Source organism: Carettochelys insculpta, chromosome 15 (assembly GCF_033958435.1).
Source record: "Carettochelys insculpta isolate YL-2023 chromosome 15, ASM3395843v1, whole genome shotgun sequence".
Classification (NCBI taxonomy): Eukaryota; Metazoa; Chordata; order Testudines; family Carettochelyidae; genus Carettochelys; species Carettochelys insculpta.
The window spans coordinates 2,933,432-2,956,533 of NC_134151.1; the positions used below are offsets into that span (position 1 = coordinate 2,933,432).

General features: G+C 44.7%; 1 protein-coding gene across 1 annotated transcript in view; it reads left to right on the plus strand.

Annotated features, from left to right (window-relative positions):
- Nucleotides 1-23,102, plus strand: part of NRG2 (neuregulin 2) — a 234,576-nt gene that overhangs the window by 203,692 nt on the left and 7,782 nt on the right. Inside the window, exons 6-9 of the mRNA XM_075009597.1 lie at nucleotides 7,898-7,921; nucleotides 16,744-16,846; nucleotides 17,773-17,896; nucleotides 20,245-20,372. Coding sequence (XP_074865698.1) covers nucleotides 7,898-7,921; nucleotides 16,744-16,846; nucleotides 17,773-17,896; nucleotides 20,245-20,372 — 379 coding nt within the window. The remainder of the gene's footprint in view (nucleotides 1-7,897; nucleotides 7,922-16,743; nucleotides 16,847-17,772; nucleotides 17,897-20,244; nucleotides 20,373-23,102) is intronic.

The following is a 23,102-nucleotide window of genomic DNA, read 5'->3' on the forward strand; positions in this document are numbered from 1 at the left end:
GATGCTTAAACACTTCTGAACCTCCTAGTTATGAGTGTGCCTTGAGATCGGCATGGGACGGGCATGGATGTGTCCTCATTTTGGCTTTGGTTTAAGTGCAGATCTGCTATGCACCATCTTCCAGCCATTCGGTACAGTGAGATTTACTCTTTTTTGGGACGCTTGCGTTGTAGATTTCACAGCTGTTGCCTCCCATTTTCCTGCTCTTTTCTGGAGCACTGCAGAAGGCAGAAAGGTAAAATTTAAAGGAGAGCATTCCTCCTTCCCATCTGTTCACTGCCCCAGCCCGTTGCAGCTCCAACATGGGGAAGGTGCCTGGCCCATCCACACTCGATTCAGACTGTCACTTACCACAGTTGCGCTCTCCCGTGTCTTTCAGTACTGCTTAGGCCAGTGTATTTACCACCTGACGCAGCTGCAGTAATAAAAGCTTGTGTTGAGCTTGTTTCCTGTTTCTGGTGACTCCCTGGGAACAGAATCAGGCCATTATTGGAGTGTGTTGGGATACAGATTGAACCTCTCTAATCCAGAGCTCTCTCATCCAGCAATAGCTGTAATTCAGCATGATTTCAGTTAGCTGGACGACCACTTACTGTGGGTGTGGCCACCTTTTCTGCAGTCCCATAAAGTGCATTTATAGTCACCAGTCCTGACTCTCAGTGTTCTGTGCTGTTCTTTAGCTGTCATTTGCCCCTAAATGTCTTCTAAGAGCCCAGTAAGCCGTGAGAGTGTTGATAATGCTGCTAGGTGATATTGACCTCGTGTGGTCCAGCAAATTCCCTTGTCTGGCACCAGTCAGGACCCAAGGGTGCCAGGCTAGAGAGATTCGACCTGTGCTAGAGTAGTAAGAGGAGACGTACTCTGTGACTGTAAAATCACTGGCCTGGGAGTGGAGAGAACTGGCCCCCTGTTTTAGGTGTGACATTGTCTTGCTCTGTGACCTTCAGAAGCAAGTCCCTTAGATCAGAAGTTTCCAACTTGCATGCCTAAAGATGAGCATCTAAATCCATAGTTAGACTCCTCAATACACGTGGTTTGACTTTCAGAGGAGCTGGGGGGACTTGGTGTCTCTGAAAGTGTGGTGTTTCAGTCCCCAGAATTGGCCAAGATGCCTGTGTTTAGCAACTTAAGTGTGAATATTTTGGCCTTCACCTTTTTTGAGCTTTTGATGCCCCAAAATTCTTCACTGAATGTGAAACTAGTTCAGATGTCTCAGATACAAGATTTATGCCATAAATATTCAATTCCTTCAACCGCTCTCTCCGAGACTGTGTTAACAAATGCCTAGATGGCATGTTGGTGACCATGTGACAGCTGAAAGGTATTAATAGTATAAAGACACTTTAGAACAGATGGTCTGGTCTCAGCTAACTGAACTTCATTGAATTACCCAAGGATAGTACATATGCAGGGCGTGGGGGGCGGGAACCATAGCTACATGAATGCCCAGTTACCGTTAGACATTTAGTTTTAAAAAAGCCAGAAAATGTTAGTTTTGTAATAACGAAGATTGAACATCTCTAGCCCACTATCCTCGGGACCTGACCGGTGCTGGCTGAGAGAATTTTCCAGACCACACAAATATTGTCTAGCACATTACCAACAGTTCCACTGCTTACTGGGCTCTTAGAAGACATTCGGGGGTAAATTATACCTAAATCACAGCACAGAACACTGACAGCCAGGACTGCTGGTTGTAAACAAACTTTATGGGGCCACGGGAAAATTGGCCACAACCGTGATCAGTGGTCATCCAGCTAACTAAAATCATGCTGGATTACAGAATTTGCTGGACGAGAGAGTTCCAGATTAGAGAGGTTCAACCTGTATTAACTCAAGCCCTTATAGTAGGTCCCAGTGAAAACAGACCCAGTCCTCACAGTGCTAATTCTCCAGTGTAAATTCCAGGTGTGGCAAATGCCACAAACACTGCAAAAATCCAAAATACCAGAATACGTTAGACGCTGGTTTTGCAATGACAACAACTGTGTTAACAGCAGTGAAGGGTCCTGTGGCACCTTATAGACTAACAGAAATGTTTTGAGCATGCTCTTTCGTGAGCACGGACTCACTTCATCAGATGATGAAGTGAGTCCATGCTCACGAAAGCTCATGCTCAAAACTTTTCTGTTAGTCTATAAGGTGCCACAGGACCCTTCATTGCTGTTACAGATACAGACTAACACGGCTACCCCTCCGATACTTGACAACTGTGTTGGGTATCATAAACTATGTTTTATGTTTCCAAAGAGCTCCAAACCCAACATCTGGCTATAATTGTCACAATGGGATCTTCTGCGTCTGAATACTTCTGAAAATATGGCACCAATGGTGGATGCTCAGCCAGTGAAAATCTGGAATGGTGTCCTTATGATTAACCTGAGCCTAAGTACCCTAAGTAGTTATCAAAATAATTGTATGGGCAATAGAGGCAAAGTATTGGTACTTTGAGAAATATGCATTTCCCAGGCATCTAACAATATCAATAGGTGTCTAATGGGATTTTACTGGCTTGCTTAAATAGCTTAGGCACCTAAATCTCATTGCTACCAAAAGGATTGAATTATCTGACATGCTTAGGAATTTTTGAAAGTCCTACCAGGTGCATAGTTGTATCTTCAGGGGCCTAAATACCTTTGGAAATCTGACTCTTAGTCTCCCAAGTGTCAAAATCACTTTTGAAAATGGGATTTAAGCTTGTAGGCCACTTAGCCACTTTTGAAACTCATACCTCTTCTGTAAAGCTGTACTGCTTTAACTGAAAATGTGATTTTAACAGGATTTCATTACACTTGTGCGAATGAGTTTGGATACTTTGAAGCTGATTGAAGTTCACTTATATTGATTTTGCCAAGTTCATGAGCATGGCACCATTAAAATCAAGAGCTTGGTCTAAAATGGATAGATTCAGACAAAAACTGGCTCTTTTTATTTGTTTTCCAGTTTCTTAGCCTTTAGTGTTCATATGCTTTGTATTTTTAAACTTTTCTCTGTGACCATGATGGATAGAAACATATCTTTTTAAAGTGGAGGCTCTAATCACATGACTCCAGAAGCTGGGGCTGAAAAAAAATCCAGAATGTCATGAGACACAGACTAAAAGTGCAAGAGTTAGCAACACACTTGATGCAGCACAGAAATGATTTACGTTAGATCTATGGGTTTGTCTACACATAAACAATTAGTTTGCAGCAAATTGGAGCATAACTGTATGCTGCACCAGCTTGCTGCAGGCTGATGGCCCCGGGGGGCCTGTTGATGAACCAAAAGCAATTCTTTCAAAGATGACAAGATCAAAACATAGTAGTAAACTGTTACTCCATGTCAAAAGTGTCCCTGGTAAGTGTTAGTCCAAAGCGGGTTAATGTGGAGTAGGTTCCCGGGCTGCAAATTAAATGTTTGTGTGAACATACCTTATATAAACCCATTTGAATTTGAATTAAGAATGTCCATTCTGTGTTTTGCATTTTTCATTAAATCAGTCAAACATTCAATTCAGAGTTAAGCTGGTATAAGTTTAACTATAGCAAGAATTGGACTTCCTCACATTTCTTTGTTTTTGAAGAAAGCTAAGGGGAAAAGTGGGTGGATTGTTCCCCTCTGTGTTAATATTTCCCTGTTCCCAGCTAGGACTGTGAGCATTTCTACAAGACATTCACAGTCTCTCTGATGTAAACTGTCCCACGAGCAGCCTGAACCTGTCTGGCCAGAGAGGGAAACCACATTGCGTTGCTGGAAATGTTCAGGGTTTCATGTGGCCGTGCCAAAATCTTGGCAGAATCTAAGGACACATCCGAGTCTAGGACTCATCCAGATAGGACTCAGGGTGGCCAGGTTTGGATGTTTTCCTAATAGAGGTGCTCTATGACTTATTCTGGAGGCATTCTTTGTTAGCCTGAAGGTGAGATGATCCCAGTGGTCCCTTCTGGCACTGGAATGTATGTATCTGTGCACAGAGTTAGAGCAAGTATATATACTCAAACTGGAGATTACACTGGTGCTTGGTCTTGCTGTAAGGGCAGGGGACTGGACTCAATGACCTCTCGATGTTCCTTCCAGTTCTAGAGTTCTTTGATTCTATTTCCAGACAGTCTCAGTGTAGTTTCCCAGCTTCCCCCTTAGGCATAGATTCAGAGTGATTCAACTCTCGCACACCTCCTTTAGATAAAGGTTGAACCTCTTTAGTCTGGAACTCTCTTGTCCAGCAACATCCATAATCCAGCACAAGTTTAGTTAGTTTACCATGATTTACCATGGGAGTGACCAAATTTTCTGTGGTCCCATAAAGTTTGTTTCCAGGCACTATTCCTGGCTCTGTGTTTTGTGCTGTGATTATCTGTAATTTACCCCACATGTCTTCTAAGAACCCAGTAAGCAGTGGAAGTGTCAGTAATGCTGATAGACAATATTGACCTCCTGTGGTCTGGCAAATTCTCTCATCCAGCACCCAGTAGGTCTCAAGGGTATCAGATTAGAGAGGTTGAACCGGTACTGATTTTTACTCCCCAAACTTAGTCCAGGACCAGGTGCTCAAAAAGGGCCAGTCATATGCGGTGTTTGCAGGGGGTTATGTTTGGTTGTTTTTGAATGGTTAGAGGCAAAGAAGCACCTGAGCCTTAGGCTATATCCACACACCAGACCTTACAGTGGCACAGCTGTACCAATGCAACTACATGACAGTAAGAAGAGAACCTTCCTGGTGGCATAATTATACCCCCTTACTGAGTGGGATGTACATCCCCTGCTACTGTTCGCACCATCTTTGTGCGAGGGGGTTCCTTCTTAGTGTCAGTTTTGATTGGACAGTTTAGTCCCCCAGGGGAATGTTTAAACATTGAAAATTGTTTTGTTTTGTTTTGTTTTTTCCACATTCCTGACCAACAGAAGTTTTACCAACAAAATTGCAAATGTGGACAAAGTCTTAAAATGTGCATGAACGTCATGGATCGATAGTTCAGAAAAGATGAGTGAGACTTTTCAAACTTTCAGCAACAGCAACAATGAAGTGTTTCTTGCCTGAGACCAAAACAAACTGTAGTTCCAAAAGAGACGTTTTTGGAAAGTTTGGGACATATGTAAGAAAATTTATTTTTAACCTTTACTGTAGAATTTATTACACAATGATGCACTCTAAAAAGTAAAAAATTTATAATGTACATAATAACGTACGTGGCATCTTAGCCGTGGGATAAGTAGCAGACCTGCATGATAAATTGCAAAGCCATTAGGTAGGTATTTTTTGTTCACACTGGTGTACCTTGGTTGCTCCTGGTCTGTTAATTCTTTTTCAGATACATGACATAACGTTCAAAACCCTTGATCAACTTCTAATAGACATCTTATATTTATAAGAATTCCACCTGCCCTTGAAATGTTTCCTCCTTTACTTCCCATGCATGGTGTTTCATTGGAGATGTACACTTCTGTGAAGTACAGGAATGGGGGAAATTCCATATTTAAGAGAGTAGGGAACAATTCCCAGGCAGATTAATTTAATTATAGGTGGCACAGGTAATGATGCCTGTAGTTAAAGTTGTTTATAACTTGCTATTCTAGTACCCTGTTTTTAGTTGCTTATAACTTGCTGTTATACAAAGAGCTAATTAAAAAAATAAAAATAGTTGGCAAAAATGTCAAGAATTTCCAATATGGTATCAATTCCCTTACGTTTTCAACTAGGCGGATTTTCATTTTGTGACATTTTCTGCTGAAGTTCCTTAAGTAAAGTGTCAATTTATGAAAAGAAAATTTTCAATCTTAAAACATTCCATCGTGGGGCTAAACTGTCCAATCAGGGCTGGCAGCAAAGAAGAAAACCCCTTGTACAAAACCAACAGCTCAAGAGGAAGCCCAGAGAATGGTAAATGAAAGGGGATATTCAGAATGGGAAATGACCATTGACAATGGTTAAGATTAATAAGGTGGTTGTTTCCCCCCCGCAAAAATGTCTGGTTTGTCAAACCAGATAAATATTGTTAAAACATTTTAATCACCTCCATCTGAAGCTGCTCAGGCATTTGGTATGTTAGAGTAAGTTGTGAGGATAGGATTAATGGGAGGAGGCAGGGAACGAGACACAGGTGCATGAAAAATGATACCCTCTCTCTCTCACCCCCCCCCCCCCAAATTTTAACAAAATTCTCGACAAGATAAAAAAACTGAAATAAAACCATGCTAGACCCAGGGGTTGTGCGATAAGCAAAAACCTTCAAAAGAATATATGAATTGGGTCCATTTCTCTCCTGCCCTTCAACCTTGGGTTGTCATTTATAGCTGTGCAAAATGGTTATGAACTGCTACCAGGTGGCAATATTTTGCATTCTGCTTGGCCAGGTATAAATGGTGACATGATTCAAAGTAGGGGAGTCTCAGGCTCTTTCATAAGACAATGGTACAGTACTCAAAAATGGACTTTAAAAGAGGAACTTGCTTAAGACAAAACAAAAAGCAGTCCAGTAGCACTTTAAAGACTAACAAAATAATTTATTAGGTGATGAGCTTTCATGGGACAGACCCACCTCTTCAGATCATAGCCATATTATTTTGTTAGTCTTTAAAGTGCTATTGGACTGTTTTTTCGTTTTGATAGTATATAGACTAGCACGGCTATCTCTCTGTTGCTTAAGGCAAGACTTTATTGTGGTCCGTAAGGGTTGGTGCTAATCCCCAGAGTTCAGGGCAGTAGCAAAACGAATCTTGTCTTTTTCTAACACAAAAGTGGTTCCTGTGGAAATCGGAGCATAGCAACCGTCACACCCAGAAATCAGGAATGATCATGTTTTGTGTATGTGGGTGTGCAAGAGTTACAACTCTGCTTTATGTGCAAGGCAAGGGTCTGAATGTCATGCAGGCAAAATTACCCTTGATGCATATAGGTGTTTCCCTTTATAAGATTGCTCCATCCACACCCACTGGGTGTGATTATACACAGAAATTAAAATACATCATTCAGAATGTTCAGCTATTTTGAGTATTTACAGCTTAACAGCACAGTTGGTCCATTCAGTAAACTGTATTTCTCTTAGCATTAAATTTCCAAAAAAGATCACTTTCTTATTTGTAACTGATTTAAAGTTTAAATGGTATATGATGAGATTTTTAATTCTGCCCCACTCCTTTCTAAGGAAAACAAGGTCACAGTTTATGCCAAAGGCAGAAGAGTACTAACATCAAAGAAACTTTGAGAACAATTCTGAGTTTTCCATTCACAGCGATTTTTGTCTTGCACAGGCAGCTGCGTATTTGCATAATTAATTATAGACAGTATGTACACAACAAACTACACCCCAGTATTAGTGACTGTAGCCAACAGACATGCGCAGTCAATGCACAAGTCAGTGAATTTTAAAAGTCACGCCGCAGGACTTACCTGTGTGTCTGAGATCAAAGTCAGATTACGTGCACAGTGTTCCCTTCATTAATTAGGGGTAATAGATTGTATCCTTTTGCTTTGCATTGTTTAAAGGCCTGCTCATCCGCAAAGGGTTGTGAAATTGACTAGCACTTACTCTTGGGTGTGCAAATTCAGGAGACAAATTATCAGATCCTGGTGTCGGGATATGTCTCTCAGCTGTGAACATTTGTTCTAACTAAAAGCTGAATGCCATCTCAGGTACTAACAGACATGTCTCATCTCTTGAGACTTCATGATTAACTACCATTGCTGTCTGCTTGGCTGTTTGTTTACATGGAGCAATACCTCTTGTGGGAATATAAAACATATCAATGCATATGTTGTGTTCCTAGTTGTGTTCCTACTGCTACTGAGACAATGAATAGGAAAAGCTAAGCTGCTGTAATCACACGCTGTGTATATATTTTATCTATTTAGAAATCTCTGACAGACTTGTTTTTCTCTTTTTTCTTTCTCTTCCTTGTCCTCTTTCTGCATTGGCAGAGCATCTTGGATTTGAATTAAAGGGTATGGAACAACCATTCATTTGTTAATCCGAAGCCATTAAAAAGCTGCCCACAGTCCTAAACATTACAGCTTTAAGGGGATGATTAAAAAATCAGCTGTTCTGCTCTTTTTTCCTGGCACCCAAAAAGATATTTGGGTCAAAACAAAAAACCAATCCCCAAATGTGAACCTTGCAAAATACACATGTATTTGTAGCAGCACGTTTTTCTTGGGCATGGCAAGAAGCGCTGTTTGCAAGGCATGACTGCAATACTAAATTGCCGTTATGTCTCCTCACTGCATTTTTGTTTTTTGTTTTTTGTATTTAATTTGAAGAGCTGCGGTTTGTGTCAATTTGAAAGGTGATCAGTGATTGTAGCTTGGCAATGGACAAATATTCCAGTAATGGGCAGTCTGGAAGTTAAGCTACTGAGAAGGTCTTTGGATCAAACAAACCCCCCTCAAAGCTCGCAGCTGTTTTTAAATAGGTGAAGCTTAACTGTAGTGTCATGCCATTTGAAAGTTGCCCTCTCTCACTGAAATCAAGGAGAGTGCAGGGGAGGGTTGCGACCAGAGTCAGGCTTATCTCACAAAACGTGGGCTTGGCTTGAAGGAAAATGGATTAAAGGGGTAAATCAAGTCACGTCAGCTAAATTGTCCTGGAAGCAGAGAGAAGTCAACTGGGGAGCCTCTTTCCATTGACTTCATTTATACAGCCCTAGGAAGAGAGGCCATCGTTTTCCAAAGCACCTTAGGCCCAGACCCTCCAAGCTATTAAAGGACCCAAGTCACAGTGCCTTGCATGCTTTTGAAAATTTAACCCTGAGATAAGTTTAGGATCAGGAAAAGCCCATTTGCCTGCACACCCAGTCCCTTTCTGGCTGATCGTAACCCTGCAAGTTTGGCCTCCATCCAGCATGGAGATCTTCTTTCTACTGCAGTCATCCCTCCTTGTATTGTGTCCCCTCTGGTTGGTTGTCTGTGTGTGGCATAGTTCTGGCGGAGTTCTCCGCTTACCCCAATTTTTACGTTGCCGTTTGGTTGTGGAACATTTGCTGAGTGTACAAAAACCACAAAGACCCCAGGCCCATGGTCCTTATTCAGGGCCAGGCCATGTTTCTATATTTAAAGAGCTGGCACAAAAATGGACAGCCTCCTGTTGCCTCTAGTTCTTACTGAGTCAGAACTCCAGCATGGTGTGGGTTGTTTAAGGCAGTGGGGGTTGGCCTGCTGACTAGCTCATGCCTGTTTGTAACCCTCTCTCGCCCGCCTCCAGGAGCCATATTCACACTGGTATCGGCGGGATTATGAGGGAATCACTGCGAGCAGAATTTGGCATAAATTTCCAATTAAAACCACCCATGTTCTGCAAACCCTCCGTGTATTGCTTCCTGCGAGTCCCTGAGACATCCCGGTGGCCCTGTGTCTTCCTAGGTGCAATAGCGGTGCCCAGCTGTGTGCACAGTGATCTGGGGGGGATCTGGTAATTGCCCTGAGCAGTTTTGCCTCTGCTTATGTCTCTTTGGACCAGATTCAGGGGCTGCCCGAGAGCTATACTGGCTCAGCATAGGTATTTGGGGGTCTGCCTGGGCCATGAGCCACCCACCTCTGAGGTCCTGGGGCTATTCACAGCAAATCACGACACCAGTGCATTGAGAATGAGCTTTGTCTCCAGGGAACTCAGATCCTTTCTTTCCTAGGATCTGGTGCAGGGTGTTTCCTGCTCCTGATGGTGAGAATGGAAATGGTAGGGCTGAGCACCTTGCAAGAGGCAGTCCACACCCTTTAGGAGTTGGGCGTTTTCGGTCCCCCAGAGATATTTGTCCACCTTTCCAAACTGCTGCAACACCGGGCAGAGTTGGCATCTGTGGTGCCATCCCCGCTCAGCTGGCTGCTCTGTGCTACAGAACATGAGTTGATTTGGAGGAGGGATTAGAGAGAAAATGGTGCTGCTGTTACAAATACAACCTTTAAAGAACATTTAGAATTGAGGATTTTTGACATCCCTATTTAGTTTACTCCTGTCTCATTTTCCTTGTTCATTCCCAGTGTCATTCTTAGGTGACCAACATTAAAGTGCTGGTTCTTTAGTTGCCTTCCCTCCTTCATCCATTCTTCACTTGTCATCTGTTTTGCTGTCGTACCCATGGCTGGAACTGTGACTGTATTACTTGATGTGCAATGATTTGTCCATAATGCCATTGGTTTAGAGTGATGCTGATGACTCTTATTTATTATTTGTATAGCATCCTAGCTGTGCATGGCATTTGAATGACAAAAATGAACTGACCACAAAGATTTTTAGTATACATTAAAGATAAAATTGTGGTATATAGTTAACGTTATTTTCCGTCTGTCACTGTCCCAATGAGTTCATGTAACATGAAGGTATTAAGTTATCAGCCATCAATGTAACGAGACCTTGAGGAGCCAATGGCAATTATTTTCAACAGCCCTTTTAATCTCAGATTTGCAGCGGTGACACGTGGCTCCAGTTTTCATTGCTGCAGGGTTGTCACGCTCCTCGGGCCCTAAGCCTGCATTTCTGATGCATTCGAAAGTTCCCTGTGGAATAAAATGGGATTTTTAGCACTTGCAGGGAAATCGAAGTCAGGGATTCTCACCGCATTGTGCCGCACGTGAAGGATGGGGTTTGATTTGTGAGAGAAGGGGTTGTGAGTTGGGGGGAAACCTAACTCCTTTGCTAGTTTTGCCTCTCCCAACTCCATCCCTTCTTCGCTCCGTGAACTAAATGGCAGGCTTTGCATCTGAAAAAATTAACATTTTTGCTTCAAAAATTGTGAATCATGAAAATTCTCTCTGACAATGTCATTGCACCTGGTTCCAGGGTAGAAACGGATCCCTTTTGGTCTCCCCCCGTGAAGAAGCATATTCACCCGTGAGCAATAACAATCACATTTAGCTGCTTTGGCAAATTTTTATTAACCCTTTCAAAAACTCAGGCTGTGCCTTTTCACATGCAGTAATCCACACCGGTGATCAAATGGAGAGCAGAGTGTTTTCTGGCCTCATGGAACTGATACCACCAACTATGCATAAGAGAGGCTCAGGACTTACTGGGCTTCTGCCAAATAGAGAGAACGTTAAACTAGGATTCCAAAAGGCATCTTGTTAAGCAGTCCATTCTTTTTTAGATCTGACTGAAATCTAAACTGATTTGCTGTTTCCATAATCCAGGAAAAAGCTGTTTTGTTTTGTTTTTCCAAAATTAAATGCTACAAATTTGAGTCCCCCAACAAAAATCAGCTCATGAGATTCACAGAGGAGCGGCTTATATTGCTTTTCTAAGATCAGGGTAGCCAGTCCTGATAGCTCAAAAGAGGAGGAATTTCCTATTTGTGGGGCAAGCAATGGCTGGGGCCTGTGAATCCGTGCTCAGCTCAGCAAAATAAGATCGTGCTTGTTACCTCTTTCCCCGACTCTGTCGGTTTCGTGCTCCTGGTGCCACCCGGGGCTCCTCCTTCGCCATTAGTCACGAGAGTTATGCACACTGACAACCAGTGAAAATCTCCCAATCTTTGGTCCCTTCCAGTCAAGTCATGGCCCTCTTGCTTTGTCCTAGTTTGCTAACTTCCTAGGATGGCATGTTCATTGACATTAATGATCCCAGCAGTGGTGTGAGGAGAACTCAGGATGTTTGATGGAGTGAAAGGGGCTGAGCTGTTGGGATCCAGGCCTGGCAAGTCGTGGAACTCTTCCTTTTCTCTGCTTTCACCAGTATAAAAGAGTCACAACATTCCTCACCAGGAAGAATGCAGGGAAGGGCAAGTAAAAAAAGTAGAGCTAAACATCCCAATCCAAACACGACTTCTTCCCAGAAGGGGACATTTGATGTCATGGTGAGGCTAGGGAACATCAGACCACACCAAATCATCCAGCAACCAATCATCACGGATGTGTCTGCAGCACAAGTGAAAAACTTCACTTGTGTCAGCACAGGAGTGAGCACCAGTTAGGTTCCAACTAGCCCCTGAGGGCCAATGCCGGGGTAAATATTACCCTAACTGAGGAGGAACTTGATGAATTGCTTCTCAGAGGACATACTGCCCTCACCCCGTATCGGCCAAGGAAAGTGCATGGATGCACCAAAGCTTGGGAGATTCTTGCTGTCATCCTCTGTAATGAATGTTGAAGGAAGATGCCTGTTGTGGTGGAAGTAGGATACAGGAAGGGCTGCATAGGTAAGAAATTCTCTATTCCTGTCACCTGTAATAATGGCTGTGGTATAAGTCTGCAGTGTGAATGTCTATGTATCCTGCCTTCATTCCTAACCCAGAATCTGAGTTCAGTTTGCCAGAAACGTGGCATGCAGGGCACATGCCACCTGTGTCAGGATTCACAGTGTAGCACACATGGCGATTTTACTCCCTTTTTGTATCACTGCTTTGGCACGAACACTCACGGTGTGCAGAATGCAATAGTTCACATTTGTTTTTCTATGTTGATAGGAAGAAACAAAACCAGGTGGATTTTGACACCCTCTCAAGGAACTGGTTCTGATTTCTTTCTGTTCAGAAAGAGACCAATTCTTTCTACATTAGATACTTCCAAAAGTGGAGGGCTAAAACAGGCTCAAATACCAAATTATTTTCCCTGAGCTTTGTTATTACATATATTATCCTAGTCCCAGGATATTATTCAGGGTTCAATGCTCTTATTGTCGTTGCGGTTCTCCCTCCCAGTGGGTTCACAAGACAACATGGTGAACCAAGTTCTTCTCTCAGTCCTGCTTTTGGAAATCCACAGTTAGTCCAGTGATTTCAGCAGATCTGCCTCCGTGGCACTGAGGGCAGAGCTTGCCCTACTGTCTTCAGACAAGAAAATAGACTGTCCCGAGCCACGTGACTGGTTGAAGGAGTTGAACTGATCAGAGGCAGTTTAAATCTTAGATTTTCCCCTGACTTCATCCTGAGCAGTTTTACAGACCTGGTCAGTTTGGATAAATTACTTCTCTCTGCATCACAGATAACAAGCAGTCCTGTAGCACCTGAGAGACTAACAAATGTATTAGGTCATGAGCTGTGGTGAGTCAGACCCACTTCTTCAGATGATTGAAGCCTCTCCAAGTTTACTGATAATCTGTTGCAAGAGACTTGTGCCGTTACAAATAACTGTGGCTCTCTCTGGCTTGCTCCAGCCCTATCTTAACAGAAACAACGTATCACTGATGAAATTCACATTCACAAATATGTGTGAGTTTCACAGTGTGGTTCAATCTGCACAGTGTCTCATGATATTCCTGAAACCAGTTGCCACAGATATTAACTGAGACAAATCCACCTTGCTGGTTAGGTTGAGAAATTAATTAGACTAATTTCCAGGATTTCATTAAAAATTCCACTACTGTTACCTGTTACTGGATTTTCAATACTCTGTTCCCTCCCTGTCTTCCGGCAGCCCTGTCGCCTCTTTTCTATGCCCATCCAACCTTTCATTATTTGAAAGCTTTTTCCTTTCAGAACCGATGTCCGGTTGTGCACCAGATTTTGTGATTTCTGCCATAACTCCAGGACCTGTAATACGCAGGTGTTGCAAGAAAAAGAAAAAGAAAAAAACAAAACAAAACCAAAAACATCCTCGAGACCAGCAGAGAGAACAGAGATCTGCTGCACCTTGTGAGGAGGCTTGCAAAGGACCAGTGCCTACAGGTGTGAGAATCAGAGTGCAGACACCTCACAGGGAGAACAGAGGTTCCCAATTCCAAAGAATGAGCAATTAAACCAACTAACTGGCTGTACGTGATGTTAAGACTTGTATGAAAGCTTGTAATATTCTGGCAATAGCCTATGGTATATTTACTCCCATCCGGTCTCTGCTATGTGTGGCAAAGTGAACTGGTAGCTGGGGGCTGTTTTCACTCCACTGGGAGTGGCAAACCGGGTGGAGGGGGGTGGGAGAAAGGGGAAATATCGGACAGTCAGGTAGTTAAGAACGTGGGGAGACCTGTAACTGGAAGAGCTGTATATCTTGAGGTCTGCTGCCAGGGTTACGAGGCTGGAGGAAGCCAGGGCAAAAACGTAGGCTCATAGGCTCAGAGCTGTGCCATGACAACCTAGCAATAAGGCACCCCAGGTTGCAGGGCAAGCGATGACAGAACCTGTTACAGGTGTGGAGTGGTCCCCAAAACATCACAGTGACATAACTGGCAAGTCATGCCTGACCAAGCTGATCAGCTTCTATGGTGATGTAACAGGCTCTGTGGCCATGGGGAAGTCAATGGATGTCATATACCTTGACTTTAGCAAAGCTTTTGATACAGTCTCCCACAACATTCTTGCCCATAAGCTAAGGAAGTATGGGTTGGATACGTGGACTGTAAGATGGATAGAAAGCTGGCTAGATGGTCGGGCCCAACGGGTAGTGATCAATGGTTCTATGTCTGGTTAGTGGTCAGTTTCAAGTGGAGTGCCCCAAGGATCGGTTCTAGGGCTGGTATTGTTCAATGTTTTTATTAATGACCTGGATGAGGGGATGGATTGCACTCTCTGCAAATTTGCAGATGACACTAAGGTAAGGGGGAAGGTAGATATGTTGGAGGGTAGGGATAGGTCCAGAGTGACCTAGACAAACTGGAGAATTGGGCCAGAAGAAATCTGATGAGGTTCAACAAGGACAAGTGCAGAGTCCTGCCCTTCAGACAGAAGAATCCCAAGCACTGTTACAGGCTGGGGACTAACCGCCTAAGTAACAGTGCACCAGAAAAGGACCTGAGAATTACAGTGGATGAGAGGCTGGATATGAGTCAACACGGTGCCCTTGTAGCCAAGAAGGCTAACGGCATATTGCAGTGCATTAGGAGAAGCATTTCCAGCAGATCTAGAGAAGTTGTTGTTCTCCTGTCTTTGGCATTGGTGATGCCACATCTGCAGTACTGTGTCCAGTTCTGGGCCGCCCGGTATAGAAAGGATGTAAATACATTGGAGCAGGTCCAACAGAGGGCAACAAAAATTATTAGGAGCTGGAACACGTGGCCTATGAGGAGAGGCTGAAGAGTTTGGGGTTATTTAGTTTGCTGAAGAGAAGACGGAGGGGCGATTTGATAGCAGCCTTCAACTTCCTGAAAGGGGGCTCTACAGAGAATGGAGAGAAGCTGTTCTCAGTAATGATGGGTCGAGTTCCAGAGGGGGAGGAGTAGGCTGAATATGAGGAAAAACTATTTCACTGGAGGGTGGTGAAGCACTGGAACGTGTTACCTAGAGAGGTGGTGGAATCTCCATCCGCAGAGGTTTTTGAGTCCTAGCTTGATGAAGTCCTGGCTGGGATGATTTAGTGGGGGTTGATCCTGCTTTAGGCAGGGGGCTGGTCTCGATGACCTCCTAAGTTCCCTTCCAGCCCTGGCATTCTCTGATTCTATGAGGAATCCATCAGTAGCCAGCCTAGAAGCATAAGGGTGACCTTAACATCCTCTTTCAGTTCCCCAGATCCATCTCAAGTTACCCAGAAAACAAATATAAGGGTGCCAGCTCAGTCCCTGCATGTCTGTAGTAGCTACATTCCCATTTGTAATACAAGTTACCTACTGCCACTGACCAGTTTCCCGCCATACTCTATGTCCAGAACACACACGTCACTTAGCAGCTGGTCCTGGGGTTGTGGGTGTCTGGCACTTCAAAGCTCCTCTCTTTTAATGGTTTGCAGGTTCTATGTCTTTCTTTTAGACTGTGGTGACCCATGGAGGGGAAAGCCCAGCGTCTCCTGGGTTAGCTTTATGTGACAAAATTAAGTCGACCCAGCCACGTCGCTGAGAATTGTGAAAAATCCATGCCGAGCTTTGCCGTAAAGCCAGCTTAACCTCCCACTCCAGACTCAGTGGCTAGATCAATGCAAGGATTCTTCCATCAACCTAGTTATCACATCTTGGGGAGGTGGGTTAGCTATGGAGAGGGACAGGGAACAAGGCACCTATGTCAGACAAAACCTCTTATATCAAGACCATCCTTATCAAATTGAGACATCTGGCCACCATCATCATTACAGCAGGTGGCTACACTGGCCACAGCTGTGTCACTGGAGTACTCTGTGTTTTCCAAGGCTGCGTCTCTTTTTTTCCCCAAGTGGATTCAATGTTCTGCCATTCACTCTAATGGTCCCCCATTGTCCCTTCCTGGCTGGGCAGTGGACTAGTACAGGAGGTATCTTCTGTAGGAACAACTTGCTTAGTAATTGTACTAACCACTGTTTGTAATTGTAGCTCTGGTCATGAACAGAATGATCTACAGACGAACTTACGTATTCTCATATCCCTAGTCTGTGTACGGCTTTCCTAATGCCCATCAAGTTAGAACATTACAAGCTTTCATAAAAAATTTGACTTGGCGGGTTTGTATACATAACACCATTGCATATGGCCAACTGATTCAATTGCTTATTCTTTGAGGTCCAGACCTGCCTCTTCTCTCTTTGGGGTGTCTGGACCCTGATTGTCACCTCGGGCATTGTTAGTGTCCTGTATACTGGATTACCAAGGAACCTGGGGAATCTACTGGAAAGGACAGATCAGAGTCGTGGGGCTATTGGAGATTGTGGACTAGCTGTTATACGGGAAGAAAGGAGTCAGTACATTTTCTGGGGTGCAGAAGGGTGGGATTCCTGGGCAGGAGCAGGGAGCCAGGAGGAAAGGAGGAGAGAATGTTAGGAGATCTCAGTGTTCTTGGGCAGGTTTGGGATAATCATCCAAGCCTTCAAGTGTTCCTCAGAACCGAACCATGGAACACTTAGGGACAGTCCCATGTTGATTGGATTCTGCTAGTACTTGTGTATTCAGAGCACATCCTTTCCTGCAGGCTACATTTTTAATTAGTCTGTCGTTCTAACCTTTGCAGAAGCAGAAGAACTTTATCAGAAGAGAGTTTTAACCATCACTGGAATCTGCGTCGCATTGCTTGTGGTTGGAATAGTATGTGTGGTCGCCTATTGTAAAACCAAGTGAGTACTAGCAAACAAGTAAATCTTATAGCAGTGTTCAAGCTTGTGGCTCGTGTTTCTAGCTATAGCACTTGCTGACCTAAGATAATACACAAAGGAGATGCTGTATTCTGTTACCCACTTACACCAGAGAAAAATGTAAGGTCTAACATGGCAAGGAAGTGGAAGTGAAAACTCCATACCTGCCCCCGCCCCAGAGCTTGTAGTATGCCTGATTGTGCCGTGCGTTCTGGGTTTCATCTAACTCAACCCCGTTTTGCTGTCAGACAATGTCCTGCGGATGAGAGAACGGGACTTGGTGTTGTACTGGGAAAAATCCGTTGTTCTGGGACCCAGTCATCATGACGTCTGATCTCACCTCTGCTGACGGCGGGCTGTATTTCACTGAATTTCATATCGATGCCTGTTGAGCAAAGCTTCATCAGCTCTCCTACGAGACAATGAAATATAATTTCCATTTTACTACTAAGTTAACACAGAGGTTACACAGGGTCTCGGTTTGAGGATTGGTTTGTTTCGTTTTTCTAAGAATGCAACTTGCAAGTCAGTAGCTGTGTGTATAGAGGTGTTAAAGCCTCCTGTGTGTTTTGTGTATGTTACTATTCTTGATGTCTGATTTGATCTAAGCTTCCCCAAATACCATGTGACTTCAGAACATCAGTGCTGGTTTGGGCTTTTTGTGTTGTTGCTTCAGGAAACCTCAAACATAGTAGAAAGATCCTAATGCCATGGAACTGTCTTATGCTCAAGATTTTCCACTGCCCTGGCTCCCATGTGCTGGAAGTATCTCTGAGACATGCTTTGGGAGCACAGCTTTGTCCACCTCATTATCTGTCTCCATACAGGCTTTGGGCATGAAGAGGCCAGTGAGATCTTAGAATGCTGAGTAAACCCCATTAATCCGTGTCTCCATTGTGTGTTTGTAGAAAACAACGAAAACAGATGCATAACCATTTACGGCAAAACATGTGCCCCGCCCATCCAACCCGGAGCCTGGCCAATGGCCCCAGTCACCCCCAGCTGGATCCTGAGGAAATTCAGATGGCTGATGTAAGTGGCTTTGGTATGAGGCAGTGTAGAAGTTTACAGAATGTCTTTTTTTCACCATGTGTTTTTGCTGAGGTGTAACATTTGGGATTTGACATGAAAAACTGAGGGCAAAGACATGGGACTCCATTTACAAAAACTGCCAAGGAATGGAAATTTGTTTTTAAAACTGGTGGGTTTGGGGAGGACGATCAGGACAGATATGCAGGAATGAAAATGATTAAGGGGCTGGAGCACATGACCTATGAGGATAGGCTGAGGGGTCTGGGCTTATTTAGTTTGCGGAAGAGAAGACTGAGGGGTGATTTAAGAGCAGCCTTCAACTTCCTGAAGGGGAGCTCTAAAAAGGATGGAGAGAAACTGTTCTCAGTGGTGTCAGATGGCAGAACAAGGGGTAATGGTCTGAAGTTACAGAAGCAGAGGTGTAGGTTGGATATTAGGAAAAACTGCTTCCCCAGGCAGTGGTGAAGCATTGGAATGCGTTGCCTAGAAAGGTGGTAGATTCTCCATCCCTGGCGGTTTTTAAGTCCCGGCTGGACAAGGTCCTGGCTGGGATGACTTAGTGGGGGTTGCTCCTGCTTGTGGCAGGGGGCTGGACTTGATGACCTCCTGAGGTCTCTTCCAGCTCTGTGATTCTGTGGTTCTAATCACATTACATTCTCTGTGCCACTTGCTCCTGGTATTTCCTGGTCATTGAGGATATCTCAGAATGCACCATTCTGGACCTCTACAAATACCATGAACTCCAGAGCTGGTGAAGTTGAGGCTGCTGCTATCTTTAAAAGCCAGAGGTGTGCATGGTACTTTGCATAGGACTGTGGTGCGCAGAATGCTAGCCACTAGCCGCATGTGGCTATTTGGCCAGATGAGTGTGGCTGCTTGGCTTGAACAATAAATATGTTTAATATAATGTGGCGAGTTTGCTATAGCAGTTGCCACTGTAGTGGCTCTTGCTTCAGAACTGGTTGAACACCATGGACAAAAGGCCTTATTCAGCCACCATTAATTTCAACCAGTAGCACTTTGCTCAAGGTGAGGCGGCTCGATGGGGTGCTCAGATGCCACGCCGATGGCCCATTTTAAGACCTTAGGCCCTGATCCAGGCTCAGTGTCATGTACACGAATAGTTCCATTAAATTCAAAGGGACCGTGAAAGTGATTATGGTGACTGGGAGCATTTGAAACAATGAAGGCAGGAGACGGTCAGACGTGATAGAACACACAGGACAGGATCCTTTCCTCTCATGTGCTCAGTGAAGACGAGAGAGCTAGCTAGATAGACGGGCATGAATGCATACAGCAGAGCATCTGAAAAAGCAGCTCTAGTGCCTTCCCGGGCTGCGGCAAGACATGAAACTGGGCGAAACCTATGCTGTAAGTAGGAATAATCCATACGAGAGCTGTGTATGATCGTTGCTAGATCAGGAGAGCTGTTGGTGTAAATATACAGCGCTCAGCATTCACCAACGCCCCTCCATAATTCCCACGTAGCAGCCTCTCCTTGATGTAGTGAAGTGGCACAGACCAGCCACTGCTTTTTAACCTTCTGGGTAGCTGCTGTTCTCCTCCTCTCTGTAGTGTGGACACAGAGGTGCACCTGGTCCTGCCGTTGTTACATGATGTGAGCTATAGACTCAGACAATATAGTCAGGAGGGACCACCGTGACCATCTGGTCTGGGTTCCTGCACACCACAGGCTGCAGATCCTCACCCACCGCTGCGGTGATGGACCCCGAGTTCTTCCTGATCTACGGAAGTCTTCAGATGAAGTTACAGGGAGTCCCGCATTGTGGGCAGTGCGCATCCTAGACCAGAGGAGGCTAAGCCCCATCTACAGCCAGGCCCTACCGTGGCCCCCCCTCTTTCTGTGAAGCTGGCTGGGGCTCAGCTTGCCCTGGCAGCCTGGAGCAGGGTCTTGGCTGGTCATCGCTTTCAGCTGGCTGGTGGTCTGGGGCAATTTGGAGTGGCTCAGGCTAGAGGGAGGCTCAGGGCCAGCACTTGAGGGCCAGGTCAATAGCCTGGGGCAGGCCAGAGGGTGGCCGGGGAGTTGGGGTGGTGCAGGTGGGCTGACCGGCAGCTCAGGGCTCCTGTGGCCAGGGTGGGGGGGAACTCAAGGCTGTGGTGAATAGAGGTGGGGTCTGGGCCCCGGGCAGAAAAGGCAGGGCTGTTCCGGGGTTTGGTGAGGGCCTAGTGTCCCTGAATGAAGCATTCGTGCGTGGTCCATGTCCACCATCTTTAACAGCTTAAACCTGCACATGCGCCATGCCCCAGGCTGCAGAAGAAGGGGACCCCCTCTACCCCCACTTAAGCCATGAGCCATTGCCTGATGTTTGAGACTCTCTTTGTTACAGTACATCTCGAAAAACGTTTCTGCCACGGAACACGTGATACGGAGGGAAACAGAGACGACGTTTTCGGGAAGTCATTCCTGCTCCCCATCTCACCATGGCTCCTCAGCCACCCCCACGTCAAGCCAGAGGTGAGGTTGCCAGACCCCCACCCGTACTAACCCGCCTAGAGCCTCTCAAGTTTGGAGCAAGAGCACCACTCCTTAAGCCAGAGTGAATACAAAAGGGTTTTCTTTTCACCTGCTTGTTCACTGAGTATTTGCAATATCCTGTCACTTAGAGTGACCGAGAGAAAAGAGATACAGGAGGAAAATGCATTGGAGATTATTCTTCATGTTTGATTTTGTGATAGCTCTGGAGGAAATCCTTCTTAGCTGTGTTGTTTGGAACATATAATAACTCAGATAATCAGCACACACTGGACTTTGGGTAACATCTGCAAAAGTATCTACAGAAAAAAATTTCAGAAGCTCGTAAGTCCCATTTCCAGAAGGAGATGGGTCCAGATTTTTAGATATTTAAGTCCCGGAAAATGCAAAATGGGCTTTTCAAATGTGCACATTTATTACTCCCATTGTGGTGCTATCTGCATTAGGCACCTGTAAAAGTCTAGCCTGTAAGTGCTCACTCCCCTTGAAGATGGGACCTAGGCTTCTGAGGCACGTGTTTTGCAAACCTGACTCATGTACACACGGCTGTCCTCTTTTCTAAAATACTTTAGGAGGTACAGGAGATGGAGCTGAGCTGCAAAATTTGGGTTCTGATCCATGTTTTGAATAAACCAAATTTCCCAGGTTTTCGGGGGCATTTACAAAAGGCAGATCTGGACCCAGATTCAGATGGGAGACGCCCTGGGTTCTGGGGTTTGGTTTGAGGCCCTCGCATACACTTTTCATTTTTAAACATCAAAATTCAGACCTGGGATCTCAAAGCTATGAAACACAACCTCCTTACAACTTTGCGGTGGCAAATTTGCTTTTTGTCCACTCACCGTGAATGCGCTTTGTATATCCGCACGTAGATAGTTGTTCCTGAGGAAGAATGCTATGAAAGATCGAGAGCTAAACTTCAGACTAAGTTTTACCATCCCAAGCTATTCAAACAGGTAGTTATCCAGAACAGTTAAATGCATCTGTATATACATTAATCCATGAAATATACGTAGGTGTGTATTTCACACAGGCAGTTGCCTGCATCTTCTATATATAGTAAAGAATATATTACTAATGGCTAGAAACAGCCTGCTACACATGCCCATGATGTGGAAGAAGAGACAGCTATAAATATTGTTAAACATTTGGGTCCACATTTTCAGAACTGGCGTCCAGTTTGGCAAATGCACTTTGGCATCAACAAAAGCTTGTTCATTCAGTTTGTTGAAAGCAAAAAAAAAAATACATTGGTGTTGATGCTTCTGTTTCCACCTTGCGCCTTCAGATACATGAGCCATTCTGACGCTGGCTTGGGAATCTGGGTCTGATTGCCTTACGCGGTGTTAGGTCATCCGTGAAATAGCAGGAGTGCTTGTTCACAGGACAGGGCCAAAGTGCTATTTCTTCAAATTTTAAAATAGCCATCCAGGTGGAAGAAGCAGCTGATACGTGAAGCAGAGTCTCCGATTTTTTTTCCCAGGGCATTTACAATTATAAACTCATCTTTTCCATTTTTATAGTGTCCGTGAAAAGCCTGAATCACACTTTCAAATGTGCTGAGCTAGGAGGAAGCCTTCATCTTTGTGGCTGCTCTAGTTTTCCTTCTTTGATGACCCCGGTGAATACTGTGCTTGCTCCACTCAGTGTAGTCAGTTCTTTGAAGGTGCACTCAGCATTAAAACACAACCATAAGATGATGCTGTGTGGTCCATATTTTTATGCCCCAGCAGTAAATTATAGGCCAGATGTGCTCAACTGAGAAAGCAAAAGATGTCAGTTCTGATTCTGAACTCACTTACGCAAGTTGTCGACCAGTGTAATCCCAGCATTTGGCGGGTGTTCATTAACCTTTTGCATTCCGCGTGTTCCATGAAGGAGGACCAGTAGGCAAATGCTAGCTCCTTTAGAAGACATTCTCTTACATAAATTCCTCCAGCAGCGTGGCTGTTATCTTAGTCAGGCCTCCAAATCTGGGGACTGAGACATAATTTTTTCAGGTATTGAGCATTCACGAATTGCGCGCACAGACAAGACACAATAGGTGCAGTCCTGACTTGTGTGTGCAAAAGGATATGTGGTTGTACAGCCCCGGTTGATAGGGTTTTGTTCTCTTTCTTTGCACTCCCATCACAATAACTAGGCTTTATGGCAGGCAGGCATCCACTGGGATTTCCAAAGTGCCTAACTCCCACTGAAAGACAGCGGGAGTTAGGTGCCCAACTCACTTGAGCATTTTGTAAATCCCACAAGGCATGAAAGTACTGTCATGAATTGGCTTTTGGTGTCTAAAACTCTGTTTCTCTGCCTGAGCCTCACTGAGCAAACACGTCCTGAAGACACACCCTGAGCAGATTTCACTTTTCTTCCCCTCCTTCTCTCACTAGGGCACCACTTGGAGGTGTAAATGCAATTGGTGGTCAAGCCTCAGGACTGTTCTCCTGCTCAGGCATGCCTGGGAAACCCTCTGCTGGCATAACCCCATTGACTATGGTGCTGTCCTGCCATCAGGAAAGGGGAGAGCAGAGCAGGACGACATTTTGGAAGCATGGAGGCCAACCTATGGCTTTCACTTAAATGCTTATCTACATTTGCATTGGTTCTTCCAGCCAGCAAAATCAGCCACTGGGAGACAGACTTTGCTTTCCTTTGCATCAGACCATGTGTAGTCCTTATGCTGGCTGTGTGTTGGCTCCTGTAGGTGGGCCTTAC